We start from the raw sequence: 13,576 nt of genomic DNA, 5'->3' as shown, positions 1-13,576 counted from the left end.
CAACACCCACCAGTTCAAAGTGGCACGAGAAGATTTTCTCTGACACCTCCCAGGACAAGGACTTGGAGACAGGTGGAAAAGGGAAGTTGGGGGCTGAACCCAGAGCCAGGTCCGTGCCACAGCTCTGCTCTCCCTCTGTCTTGGGTTATTTGATAACACCAGAGCCAAGCACGGAAAGACACCGGGTCGAGAGCTGTGGATGGAGGTTCAGGTGTAGACTTTCTGCCACTGGCTTGGTGCTTAGTTTGGAAAACTTCATTGCTGTAGTGATTCAAGCCAAAAACCACAGGTGAAGGCCAGTCTCGACCTTAGTGCATCCCAGTCCCACTTCAGTCAATGGATTTGCACTTGTTTGCTGCAGAGTTAAGTTTCTGATGCTTCGCAGAAGGGTAGAAAAGGACGTTCAGCAGCCAGGCCTCAACAGCAAGGTCTTCTTCTCCATGCGGCAATTTTCTCTGGGGTATCCCCAAGCTCTCAGTTAACCAAAACCAAGAGGTTAACCAAGGATATCCTTAGAAAACCAAACCACGGCAGCCTCTACCATCAGGAAGCCGAATTGCTGTGCAGGGGACATGAAGAGGAGGAGGGAAGTTTGGTAAATGAGAGGATCTGGTGGAGGTCGTTGCAAACCGAACCGCGCTCTCCACTTCAGGGACCTCCATGGTGTCCAGACCTGCAGGGAGCGAGGCTTGGCCAAGCAGCCTCTTCCTTCTTTCTCCTTCTGACCAGCAGCTCATGCATGGCAAAGACCTGCCTCGGGCGGGAAAGAACAAATGTCATAAAAAGAAGGATTTATCCCAGAGGCTCTGGTCTCAGGGCAGTTTTCAAAGAGGTTTAGACCAGCTGTTCACGCAGCTGTTCTAGCAGCTGACAACATCAGACACAGCCCGGCGAGACCCCGCTGCTGCAAGGCTCCACAGCCATCCTTTTATTTTCCCCTTCGTATCCAAGGCATTATCCTGCCGAATAAACAGAGCCTGAGCGAGAGCCAGTGCCTCCGAGAGGGATACGGAGCTCCACAGGCTCCTGGGGACGGTGGCAGATGGGGTGGGAAAGCAGGACCAGGTGGGCACGTACAGTTGGACTTGAAGACTCCTTCCTGGCATTTGTCCCCAGCCTGGTGGGCTGGCATCCAGTTGGGGTCCGTAAGAGAGGAACCAGCCTCAAAAGCTGTACAATTTCTAAGCTATTCCTCTTGCCACCTGGCTCCGAGGCGTGCACAAGCACCAGAGTCTCAGACCAGCTATCCTGGTATCACAGATACTATCCAGCATCAGCTGATGGCAGCCATCGTCTGCATGCTGTTGGCGTGAGAGGGGGGTGGCTTGGGCTCTCCCAGACGTTTTTCTTTCCTGGTCAAACTTAGTCCAATTATTTGCTGCAAACAAAGCACACACCAGTGGAGCCTGGTCCCATCCAAGGGCTCTGTACGATGGGCAGTGAAAGCCACGTCTTCAACCCTCTTCTTTTTTATGGCAGAGACTGCAGCCGGTATGTGCAGTTCCCCACGGCTTCCAACTCCAGTGTCGGCACTTTCAATCCCTCTTCCTCACTCTCTCTCGAGGAGGAGGAAGTGCTGCTCCATTTATTTCCCAACACTCAGCTCCTGGCACGTGCGGCCCCGCACTCCACACACCTTCCCCATCGCCGTTGGCCAGGCTGCCTTGCGCCTCCCAGACAAAGTGTGAGGACTTGGTTTTTGATGGTTTTTTGCAGGATCCCAGCACAGTGGAGCCAAGCCCTCTCTCAGGACATTGCTGGAGGCTCACAGAGAAGGAACATCCCTCCGGTGCTTGGCAATCCATCACAGGGATGCACACCGAGGACCAGACAGCACCCTGGCTGCCATCGCAGCCCTCAGGTAGGGCAACCAGGGCCACGAAGGAAGATGAGCAGGCAGTGGTCAGAGCAACTTGGCGTGAAAGGCAGATGCTTCCTGAAAATGCATTTTGTAGACAGCTTGGAAAGCACACGCACAGCCCTTCTCCGGGGCACAGCTCTGCATGTGATGGCCAGAGGGCTGGTGAACACACCGGAGGAGTTTCTAGACGAGACCAGCTCTTGGTGCCCGTCTCAGCCCTGGGTTCAGCTTCCACTTAAATCCAAGCAGGGGGGCTGAAGATCGCTACGTGCCTGCCCATTGCCAACTACAATTGCGAGGTTTCACTGCCCCTGGCTCCCTGCTGTCGTCTCCCCAATGTGTCTGGGGATGAGCTCCAGCCATGCAGGGCAGGGCAGGAGCTGGCTGACGGAGGCACCCAGCAACGGTGGGAGCCACCAAATTCTTTCTGGAGCTCAGCCCAAAACTTACGAGCTCAATACTGGGCTCAACATCCCAAGAACTTCTGAAGCCCAAGAGCTGGTACCTCAGGTCCATGTTGTTTTGCAGGCACACAGAGCTCGCCCAGGTTCACAGAATCACAGAATCCCAGAATGATCTCGATTGGAAAAGCCCTTGCAGCTCCTCCAGCCCAACCATGACCCTCCCCCTGACCCTTCCCAACTCCCCCAGATCCCTCAGCGCTGGCTCAGCCCGACTCTTCAACCCCTCCAGGGATCCCGGGGACTCCCCCCTGCCCTGGGCAGCCCATTCCAACGCCCAACAGCCCCTTCTGCACAGAAATCCTTCCTCAGAGCCAGCCTGACCCTGCCCTGGGCAGCTTGAGGCCATTCCCTCGGGGCCTGGCGCTGGCTCCTTGGCTCCAGAGACTCATCCCCCCTCTCTGCACCCTCCTGGCAGGGAGTTGCAGAGGACAATGACGTCTCCCCTCAGCCTCCTCTTCCCCTGGCTACCAAACCCATCTGCTTTGCAGCAAGAACATAGAGGGAAAGGCTCCTGGTTGTCCTCTTGCTGTACAATGCCTCAGTGGGGCAGGTGGGATAGCTGGACACTGCAGGGACAGCTCCAGAGACACTGGTCCTCACAGCAGGCCAATGCACCCGTTGGTGTGCTCAGTGGGGACAGGGATGTCCCCTGCTCACCCCAAGGAGCCCCAGCAGGATCCACCCAGAACTGGCCCATGGGATCTCCAGTGAATAACCCACCCTCAGAGCAGCTTCTCTCTGCTCTTCCCACTGGGGAGGAGATGCAGGCGACTGCTTCGTGCTCCAACCCCAGGGCTCAGCGGACATTTGCAGCACACCCTGCTCTGGGTTGAGGCCAGACAGTGCACCCAGGAAGAGGGGGAAGCACCCAGCTCTGCTGTGGTCCCTAGTCACTGGGCAGGGAGGAGCCAGCACCCCTTTTCAGAGGAAGAACAATCTCCTGCACTGATAACCTGTCAATAAACCATCCCACCATGAACTGGTACCACCCAATCGTCTTCATATGATTTTTGACCTGTTGGGGTGCAGGAGCAGACCCCGAGCCCTCCCCACCTCCCGTGAGCTCGCAGGTGGCTTACAGAGCAGCTGCACTGCACACACTGGTTTGGTTGGCGGCTGGGAAAGAGCTCACTGGTGGTGAACATCTCGCCTTGCTGGTAGGTCGTCCCGTTGTACTGGCAGGACTTGACAGGTGCCCGGAGGCCAGAAGGGGAATGTGGCTCTGAAAAGAAGATGAGAAAGCAACAGGATGAAAGACAGCCCTTGCCTGGCCCCAAGGTAGCACCGATGCTCAGCAGATCCCCCACCAGCCCAACCCAAAAGGACAAGGAGCCCTTTACACACCACAATTATCACGAAGAAGTGGCTGGGGCATTGCACAGCCCGTGGGGATTTAAAGGGCCAAAAGCTTTTGGAGAATGGGGCTGTTCTGACCATGCTGAGCACAGCAGAGGTAAAACCTAGAGGTCTGATCTCCCACGGTCTTGTTCCCCCGCCGTGCCAGAGTGGTGGCAAAGCTAGTCAAGAACCACTGGTGATTTGAAAAATTAGGGGGGAAAAAAAATAGAAAAAAAGCTTATCTTTAATTTTTAGCTAATTACTCATGGGATAAGCCCTTTTGATCTCACTCCAGCTGATGCTGGAGGTTGTCACATCCAGGGGAGGGGAAAATAGCAGATTTTTTTTTCCTGTACCCAACACATTTTGCTAGCAAATGATCTGAATAAAGTGTAGCTTCTGGTTTGTCACTGAACTACGAACTGACATTTTGATCCTACAAGACTTTCGGGATAGGGGGCAGTTGGAGAAAATGGCCTGGTAGAGAGCTCTTTTCCATCAAAATGACATTATTTTTGGGAAAAAGCAACGCGAGCAGCCCAAGCTGCCATTGGTGCCATGACCCCATGAGGAGAGCCAGACCCAGCACCGTTGTGCTGCCCCAGGCGTGAGCATCCAAGCGACTGCAGTTGAGGTACATCCCACAGGACCACAGCCACCTTGTCACCCCCTCCCTGTGGGTTGTCCACCTACCGATACACCGTGGGCAGCACTGCTGGGGGTCCGTCACGGGGCTGGCACACTGCAGAGCCGGGCACTGGATCCGGTAGCACCTGATGTTGGCGTTCTGGGGAGAGACAAGATGGTTTGTTCAGCTACATGTTCAAGCGGAGGGAGATGGTGGAGGATGGCCACATTATCACGACAGATTGTGCTGGTGTGGCTCACCCAGCCAAGGATGTCTTCATCCCCAGCCCAAACCCAGCCAGCTCATGGTCTCATCTCTCATCATCAAAGATCAGTTGTGGCCCTACAGCAGCCCTGAGCCACCTCCACCCACAGCCCACCAACAGTATTGAGACAGCGCCCTCACAAAGTCAACCCAACACCCCCAGGGGGACAGGGGGCTTTTTCAGAAGGAAAGAGATTAATCCAACGTCCCTATGGGACCGGAAAGGACTTTTCTGGTCAAATCAGACACTCGAACTGATCTGTTTGAAAGCTGTCAAGGCATCAGCAACCCCACCCCCTCCCGCGGCACCTCATGGGGGACGTGCCTCGGAGCAGCTGCAGCGGATGCAGTACATCAGCCCCTGCGGCTCCAGGTAGGGGTGCCAGCTGTCGCCCGGGCTGTACTTCTTGCCGTTGAAGTCGCAGAACATATCTGGCCCTGAAAAATCAACCAAGAGAAGTTACGTGAGAGAAAAGGATGGTCCTTGGGAGAACTCCCCTTCCTTTGTGATGAGAAGAGCAAGGACAGCTCTGTGCCTTCATGCTGTTTCCCATGAGTAGTTGATGGCCATATCCCATTCACCCCAGATAGAATACATTTCCCAAAAGCTTTTTTTTTTTTTTGCCATGATTTGTTTTTTTTTTAGGCTGGGACCTATCCAACCCAAACGGCAACTCCTTTGAGCAAGCTGGGTCCCCTTTGCAAGCAAGGAACAGAATGGGTGTTTCTGAGGCAAAAATTAGAGTTGTCGCTCCAAAATAGGTCAGCAGAAGTGCTCTCTGGAAGATGGAAAGGAGATTTCAGGGTGATGCCAAGGGACTGAATTTTCCCCAGGGAGACCAGAAGGGCTGGGAATGGTGGGGGAGGCAGGAGAGCCTGAATTTAGGAGACTTTTTCACTGTTACCCACAAAAAGAAGACAAATAAAAGACATTCTGAGGTAGAAACACTTTCTGAATGAAAACTTTTTGCTCCCCGAAGAGCTTCAGCTCATTCTCTCAAGAATTCCTGGACAAGCACTGTCAGCACATGGGCAGCCAAGCACAAGCCCTAAGGAGCAGGGTTGTGCTGGCTTGGCCCATCCCACCAGGCTCAGCCCCTTGGCTTTACTGGGCTCAACGTGGCACCGGTCTGGCTGGAGTGGCTTGAACCATGCTCTTCATTTATGGGGATAGCAAGTCCATCTTGTCCACTTTTTTGGCCTGAGAAGCATAAAATCATGTATTTTTCTCTTCCGCCTTGATCCTATCATCCTGAGAAGGAGCAAGTTTCCAGCCATGCTCCTGAACTGGAGGTGTCTGTCCCATAAATGAACCAGCCCTGACTACGCTGGCATGCGTTTAACCTTGCGGCAGCACACGAAGAGGGATGATATGGTGCCCAGCACAACTGGGATCTCCCCTCTCCCTGGATTTTAGAAGGTTCCTGTCAAGTCCCTCCATCTCCAAGCCCTTGATTACACACCAACCCTTTGTCAAGATGAGGCCAGCCTGCAGCAGAACCCATGGGACAAACCATGGCCATATCCCCACCAAAACCCGCACGGCTTTGGCCAGAAAGCCCAATTCAGCCATTCTTAATGTTCACATCAAAAAGCATCGCCTGGTCCTGCAGAACTGAGGTCTGGCCCCAGTTGGACCTGCAGGAACCTGGACTCCGTAACTCCCACCACAGCCCAGTGGCTGCTCCCCCTCTCCTGTGCTGTGTCCCCAAGCCCTGACCAGTTGGAGGGACGCACCAGGGCTTAAGGTCTTTCATAAATAAGCACACGCCTGCCCATGTTTGTTATTAGTGGTTTAAGTGCTCATAGCCCCACTAAAAAAACTGAAGGTGATTTAAAAGGTTATGTCATTGAGGGGATTTGAGGTAGTTTGGGCGATTACGTTGCTCGAAGGCAGCGGAGACATTTATGCTCCCTGAAGCATTTATGAGTCTTTTAAAAACTTGCGGTGCCCTGGGGATGCAGGGAGAGGGGGGAGGGCTGTTTAACAAGTCACGGTGACCAGCTCCAGGCACCCGCCACATGAAGTCAGGCAAGCTAGTGGGTGCTGACCCCACACACTGCTGGAAGAACTCCTCGACGTACAGCAGAGGGTCCTCAAAACAAACTCGGTGGCATTCACCACTCAAATGAAACTAAAACCCATCCCACGCTCTGCTCTGTCACCTGGGGCAAAGCAGTGGTTTAGAGAGCCTAGCAGGTGTTGTCCAACCTTGCCAAACCTGGAGATGCCACCTGCTTAACGTGTTTCTCCCACCAACCGGCAAAACTCATACAAATACGCTGTGGTGGGCTGCTGTCCTTCCTCCAGCTCCTGACCATCCTCAAGATGAACCCGAGCGATGCTCTGCCATGGCCAGACCCTGTGGCTATCAGGAAGGGCAGCCCTACGGGTCTGTGATGTTCCTTACGGGTACCTTCCAACTCAAGCCCTACAGGTCTGCCAGCAGCCCCGAGCTCCTCGTTGATAGCTTCAAGCACATGATTCTCCAAGTTGTACCTTCAAAGGAGGTGGCCACCAGCTGTCCAGACCACCTGGCCCAAGCACAGCCGTGCAGGGCCAGTGTTGCATCTGCAGAGGTGGAAATTTGCAATAATTCTGGGGTGGATTCCATCAGAAGGACAGGCAGAGGCACTCTCCGTCCTTTTCCCTACTCAGGTCTTTACAATATCCCCACAGCTTGCTCCAAAGCTCTTGACAAGTCAGCAAACCCATATTCCTGGCCATGCACAACAGAAGCTTACAGCAAACCACTCAAGAATGGGGAGCATGTGGCTAGAAACTGCAGAAACCCAGAAGAGAGGAAAAAAAAAAATCCACAACACTAAAAAAAAAAAAAATCATCATTTTGCAAAAAGGGTGAGAAAATGACTTCATTTTTCCCTGCTTGCAGCATCTTCATGAATTACGCTGAGGGTGAAGAAATCAAGTTGCCTTCATGTGACGTGGGGCCGCTCAGCTTGCAGGCTCCCATGCCAGTTGGCTGCTTTGTTCAAACATTTAATCACAAGTGGAGCTCTGGTTTGGGTCCAGCCCTCGAAAGCAGCCTGATTCATGTCTGCAAAGGGCCCGCTGGTAAAATTAAAGCCGACTGGCAGCGCTGGGCAGGAGCAGACACTTGTCCGCATCTCAGTAGCACTATGCCGCGTATTTGGCAAGAGGTGCCGGCATGTTTGGTTAAAAGCAAGCTGGGGATGGATGGAAGGAGGAGGCTTAAAAGCTGGAGGCTCTGGATCATTTTTTCCCATGCCAGGCTAATAATTTAATTTTCAGAGGTCAAACTTTGGATATCTTCCCAATTCACTCGGAGTGAAAAGCCATTTGTGGCAGTAAATTTCTCCCATGCCGTTCAGTCTCCTTATTTATTGCGTCTTCACCAACAGTACGCTCACAAACGTCATGCTGTTTCACTTCTCGTTTTCCAGAGAGGGCTCCTGAGCTGCGGAGCATTTTCAAGGCTGAAAAAAAATCCAGATGAAGCTATCACCTTGGTTTCCTTCCCGAGGACCATGCCATCCCTGGACAGGAGAAGACAGCGGGCCAGCCTGGTCCACACCACCTTGGAGACACAACCAGAGCTTGCTGATTGTGAGTCAGAGGCTCCACGCTTGGAGGTGGCCCTAGGGGACCTGAAAGCAGGAGCAGAGGTGGAAAGTGTTCCCCATATGAAACACCTCCAAGAACAGGTCCCATCTAACTAGTTTCTTCTCAAATATAAGAAGCCCCCGATATAAGACCCTGCTCTTCAGAGTACCATTATGGGTTGTATGAACCAGAAAAGCCAACTGAAAGCCATGGGAAGGATTCCCCTGCCACTCAGCAGCAAGTCCATGTCCAGAGGGAGGGTGGGAGATGGTGCCGAGAGCAGCTCCTGCACGTGGGAGCTGCTCTGCCTTGCCCACCCCAAAGGGCTCTGCTGGGGACATCATGGAGGAGGAAAGTTTCTCCCTGTCTCCCCATCCAACAGCCATTTTCGCCATGGCTCCAGCATTTTCTTGGGTGAGGACCACCTGGTTACAACCAAATCACTGAATGTTCCAGGCCAGGGTCTGGGACCAGTGACCTGGCCCTGCTTATGTCCATACCCACCCCCTGGAACAGCCTTGATCCAGCTGTCCCCCGGCATTTGGCAAAGCCCAAGTTGGCACAAGCCAACACCATGCTGGAGAGCGCACCCACAGCAAGAGTCTGGACACTCCTGGTCAATGTTGAGGCTAGGCTCAGGCCCTGGTTTACTTTGATTACCATTAATTGTCATTAATCATTAATGGCATCATGGATGGATGGGTGGGTGGATGGATGGATGGATGGATGGATGGAAATACAGGATGGAAAGTACAACAGGAAGTCAAGGAATGAGAAAGCTGTTACCAAGAGTGATCTCTGGCCATGTCAGGGACAAGAAGAAGCAATTACTTTGGGTCAAAGCCTTGAAAATTTAGGATAGGTATTGCAGGAAGCTTTCCAGCTACCAGGAGATTGAAACCCCAGAAGAGGCTATTGCGGAGGCTCTGAGACACTCTATGAACCTGCTGGAACAACATCTTCACAAGATGGTCTAGAGACACCAATCCAAACTGAATGGCATGGAGAAACCTATCTTGTGCTGCATTCAGTGACTGCTGACATCTCTCTCGCACCATGAGAACGGCCCCAACACCTCTCTAGGATGTATCTCAACAGCTTCATACACCAGTCACCATCGAGATGCCATCTCACGTCTTCATGACCTGCTCTAGAGCCAGTGAGAAACCACAAAATGAGGGGAAATGAGCAAGACCCCACAGCCTCCTTGTTGAACCATCAAACTGGCCAACATTGGTCAGACCACCTCCAGACATCTCCTGGACTTGGATGCAGACAAGTCCCCTCAGGCCAACATGTCCATGAGACCTGTCCCACCCACGGGCACAGCCCATTTGAGCCAATTCCTTGCACCCCTCCACAATTGCAGTGGACAAAGATGTCCCCACGGATTTCCCAACATGGTGTGACTTGTCCCACTGCCTGGGGGCTTTGATCATGGCTGAATCAGGGGCCAAAACAGGTCAGATGGTCTCCTGCACTGATCCCAAGCATGGCAGCAGGAACCAAGGTGAGCTATTAAACTTGCACACATGATGGCTACTGGAACACCATGTTCTGCTGCCAAATCCTCCTTTCCTCAGGCCAAATATCCCTCTGGATACAGGGACTGATGCTCAACAAAGTTAAATCACATACACACACACGTGCAAGACCCTGCCCCTACATTCCCCACTCCCACGTCAGGGTTTCCCAGATCTGAGGGATGGGTCATGGTTGGTCTTAAGCTGCTTTGACATCACTGCTCCATCAGCCCCGAGGAATGGCTCCCACTAAGACACCCACTGCCCAGCTGGGACTCCACACGGGAGGGATCACCAGACATCATTCCTGACTGACACCGGAGCTCCTCTATGTTACAGGACACCGAGGAGTCCCCAGAGGCGAGTCCCTGCTGCAGGTAAAGCCTTGACCCACGGTCAGAGAGGGGCTAATGCACCTGCAAGACCCCAAAGCATGGAAAACGAAGGTAACAACGTCTTCCAATTTACTCATCCACCACAGAAAGCCTCCACCAGCCCCATGCCTCAGTTTCCCTAGCAGGGACTTTCACTCCATGTACCAAACTGGCTCCAGCAAGGATGATACCGAAACATCCCACAGATCTCACTCTGCTTCTCCCCAGTTTCATCCCGTGGAGTGAAGGGTTTCCTCCATCTCTGCATCCCCAAGCGGTCCCCCCGCAGCTCTTGTCTGAGCCGGGCTCCCGGCCCTGACAGCTTTTTCGGAGGTCACGCACCTGACAGCCAGCACCGCGCCAGGCGTGCAGGGGTGTGTTTATGCAAACCAGGTTGTGAGTTTTAAGAGCGGTCATAAATAAAGTGTAAAAAGCACTGTCTGGTACAGAAAGTCCAGGCGCTCCTATGACAGCCCTGTATTTATGAAGGGCTTAAAATGCAACTTAGCTGTGAAGGGACTGGTTAAAACACACCGGGCCCTTGACATGTGGCATCCTAACGACTCTGCTCACATCCAGATCGCTTCCTAGACGCTCGCCTCGCTCAGTCCTGGACTGGGAATTTCTTCTTGGGATTTTGGGAGCTTGGAAAACTCTGTAACTCTGCAAATGCAGCCTCATGAAGCAGCCCCGAGCTCCCTGGAGTGGAGGAGCTAAGCAAAGTCCCACACCCGGAGCATCCCCATGGGCTCTGCAAGCAGCAGACAGGGCCCCATTTCCCTCCTCTGCTTCCCAAGGGGATGCTCAGTTGTCTAAAGCGGGGTGTGCAGCCCTCCCCTCTCCCTTACCGTGGCCACCAGTAGGATTTTCTTTTCATCTCAGTCCTTCCCACCTTGGACCACTCAGTCTGTCATCAGGCTGGATCTAAACTCCTAGGACAGATGGATCCCACAAACTCCCTTTTCTCCAGGAACCACATTAAAAAGAAATTAAATGGCAACTACCAAGCTCCTGGGGAAAACCACTGCCCCGCACTCTCCAGAGATGCTGTTTTTTAAATGCCTCCAGCCAAAATATCATTGCATTCAACTCTTGCTGCTGAATTACTCATAGCGGCCAGGCTGCAGCACATTCGGCCCAGTAACCTGTGCCTCTGATATTTTTTCAGCTGAGAGTGTAAATCCCCTAAAATAGCCTGTTTCTGTGGGCAAATTCTTCTTTTCTGACTTGCCTTCAAGCTTGAGCGTTTCTGCTTCTCACCTATTTTTAGCCACGACACTGTAGGTCTCTTGGCGGATGAGCCCGCTTGTAACTAATTTATTCCTGTCTTCATTCTCCCTGAGCGCTCAGCCCCGAACAAAATGTGAGGCAGTGAGCTGCAGAGGTGGATGGTGGAGAAAAGTCCACGATTTGATGAGGATCTTGTCACCAAGACCATCCCTGCCCTCAATCACAGGGCACCTGGAGCCCCAGCCAAGCCCCCCACACTGTGGGATGTGCCCCACAACAGAGCCAAAGTGATGTGGAGCTGGGGGTGATCCCGGACCTCCCAGCTCCAAACCTGCCCCGGTTCCACAGTCTCCAGCTCTTTATCACCATTATAAATCCCACAAACGGACCCCAGCGCATCCTCCCAGAGCAGACAAACCCCTAGTACCCCCATTCACCAGGCTTTATGCCCAATTTAGGGGTTCTGCTACCATCAGCAGGCGCCTCTGAAGAGCGAACACCTCACCTAGCATGTGTTCCACCCTCTGGGGATGTCTCCATCCTCCTCCTCACCTGGGTACCACGGTTAACGCAGCCCTGGCAGAGGCAGGGAGTCAGACCCACAACCCTCGTGCAAGAAACGGCCGCTGTGGTCTGAGCTCGGCGGCTTTCGACGAGCCCAGGGAAGGGAAAGTAGCCAAACTCACCCGAATTTTGCTCCCCGGCACAGCCCCATCCATCCGCCTGCCTTTCTGCCCCACCGCCGGGACAAGAAATCCAGCGCTCACATTTTGGGTCGGCGCTCCAGGAGGACAATTATTTGGCCAATGCCTAATGCACTGCTGGCAGCGGGCAAGTCGTAAATCATCCTAACGCAGCCACCGACAGACTCCGCCGGGATTTGGGGAGATTAAAGGGGAGAATAAAATGTAAGGACACGACGGGTCCTGCTCTGCTTTGCTTGGTGCTCAGGTGACTCTGCGATGCTTTAGGGGTGCCCAGCACCCACTGGGGGGGAGGTGTCCCAATGCTTTGCCCAAGCCAAACGCACCTCCTTGCCCTGATTAACACCTCCAGCACTCTCCAAGATGCTGAAGAGCCCTGGCCAAGTCCTTCAAGCCTTTTTGTACAGGGAAGTGCTGAACGTCCCTTCCTTTCCCCATCCTTAATTTTATCTATCGCAGTCAGCCAGCTGGGAGCAGGAGCAAGGAGAGAACAAGGGATGGACAAGGGAGGGACGTGGAGGAAAGCTCCCAACTTGGGTTGGGGGGGGTGGGGGGGTGTCATTTCCCCAAGTTGCCCACGTCCCCGTCCACCCTCGGAGGGGAGATGCACCACGCGGGGTGGGATCTGTGCAGGGGACGGGCTGTAATTCACCCCCCTGCCCTGTGCCATCTTTAGCCCACGGGAGAGGGGGGGGGGGGGGGCGTCTCAGACCTTCAGCACATCCCCACCAGCCCCCCAAAGCCCAGATCCCCCTCAGCGGCACGCAGCGGTGTGCTCGGCGCTGTACATCCCCGCAAAGCAGGCGGGGACAGCAGCGGGTGGAGGGGGACACTGCCGTGTCCCCAGTAGTGCGGGATGGGGGACCTGGCTTGCTGGGACATCCTGGAGGACCAGCACTCGCCATGGCGAGCAGCCTCTCCGTGTCCCTAGCCATGTCCGCAAAGCCCCCCTACAACTTTCTGGGGAGCCCAGCGATGGGGAAACTGAGGCACGGAGGGACCCAGCGCAGCCGGGAGGGGAGCGGGGTGTGGAGGGGAGGGGGAACACGGACTTACGAGCCCGGGCTCGGCTCTCGGAGGCGAAGAGGAGCAGCAGGCACCGGAGGAGGAAGGCGAGGGGACCCGCCCCGGGAAGCATCGCAGCCCGGCGATCGGCGCCCGGGGGCTTCGGTCCCGGTGCCCGGGGGTGCCGCTACCCGATGTCCCGCTGCTTGGTCCCGGTGCGGTGCCCGGTGATGTCTCGGTCCCGCTGCCGGGGCCGCTCTCTCGGGGCCGGGGCCGGTGCCCGGGGATGCCGGGGCCGCGGTGCCGGTGCCGGTGCCCGGCGGGGCTCGTCTCGCTCCGATCAAAGGCGCCTCCTTTAGGGAGAGCCGAGGAGTTTGTTTGTTGGTATTAAAGGCGGAGATGGGGGGGTGGGGGGTGTTGAGATCCGCAGGGTGGTTTGGTTTTTTTTTTTTTAATTATTTTTTTTTTCCCCACTTTTTTTTTTTTTTTTTTTTTTTTGGTGTTTTAGGAAATTCCTCGGCGGCAGGAGGGCGGAGGGAGGGCGGGCGGGGAGGGGGTGCGGGAGCCGCAGGTTTAACCCCTGCCTCCCTGCAGCCTGG

At 54.4% G+C, this 13,576-nt stretch overlaps 1 protein-coding gene across 1 annotated transcript in view; it reads right to left on the bottom strand.

Annotated features, from left to right (window-relative positions):
* Positions 1-13,145, bottom strand: part of CHRDL2 (chordin like 2) — a 28,196-nt gene extending 15,051 nt beyond the window's left edge. Inside the window, exons 1-4 of the mRNA XM_074919084.1 lie at positions 13,029-13,145; positions 4,881-4,993; positions 4,357-4,450; positions 3,405-3,547 (exon numbers count right to left, since the gene is read on the bottom strand). Coding sequence (XP_074775185.1) covers positions 3,405-3,547; positions 4,357-4,450; positions 4,881-4,993; positions 13,029-13,110 — 432 coding nt within the window. The 5' untranslated portion in view covers positions 13,111-13,145. The remainder of the gene's footprint in view (positions 1-3,404; positions 3,548-4,356; positions 4,451-4,880; positions 4,994-13,028) is intronic.
* Positions 13,146-13,576: the final 431 nt, after the last annotated feature.

The sequence above is a fragment of the Athene noctua genome, chromosome 1, assembly GCF_965140245.1.
Source record: "Athene noctua chromosome 1, bAthNoc1.hap1.1, whole genome shotgun sequence".
Classification (NCBI taxonomy): Eukaryota; Metazoa; Chordata; class Aves; order Strigiformes; family Strigidae; genus Athene; species Athene noctua.
Note: the sequence above shows the minus strand (reverse complement) of the source record. Positions and strands in the feature narration are given on the sequence as shown.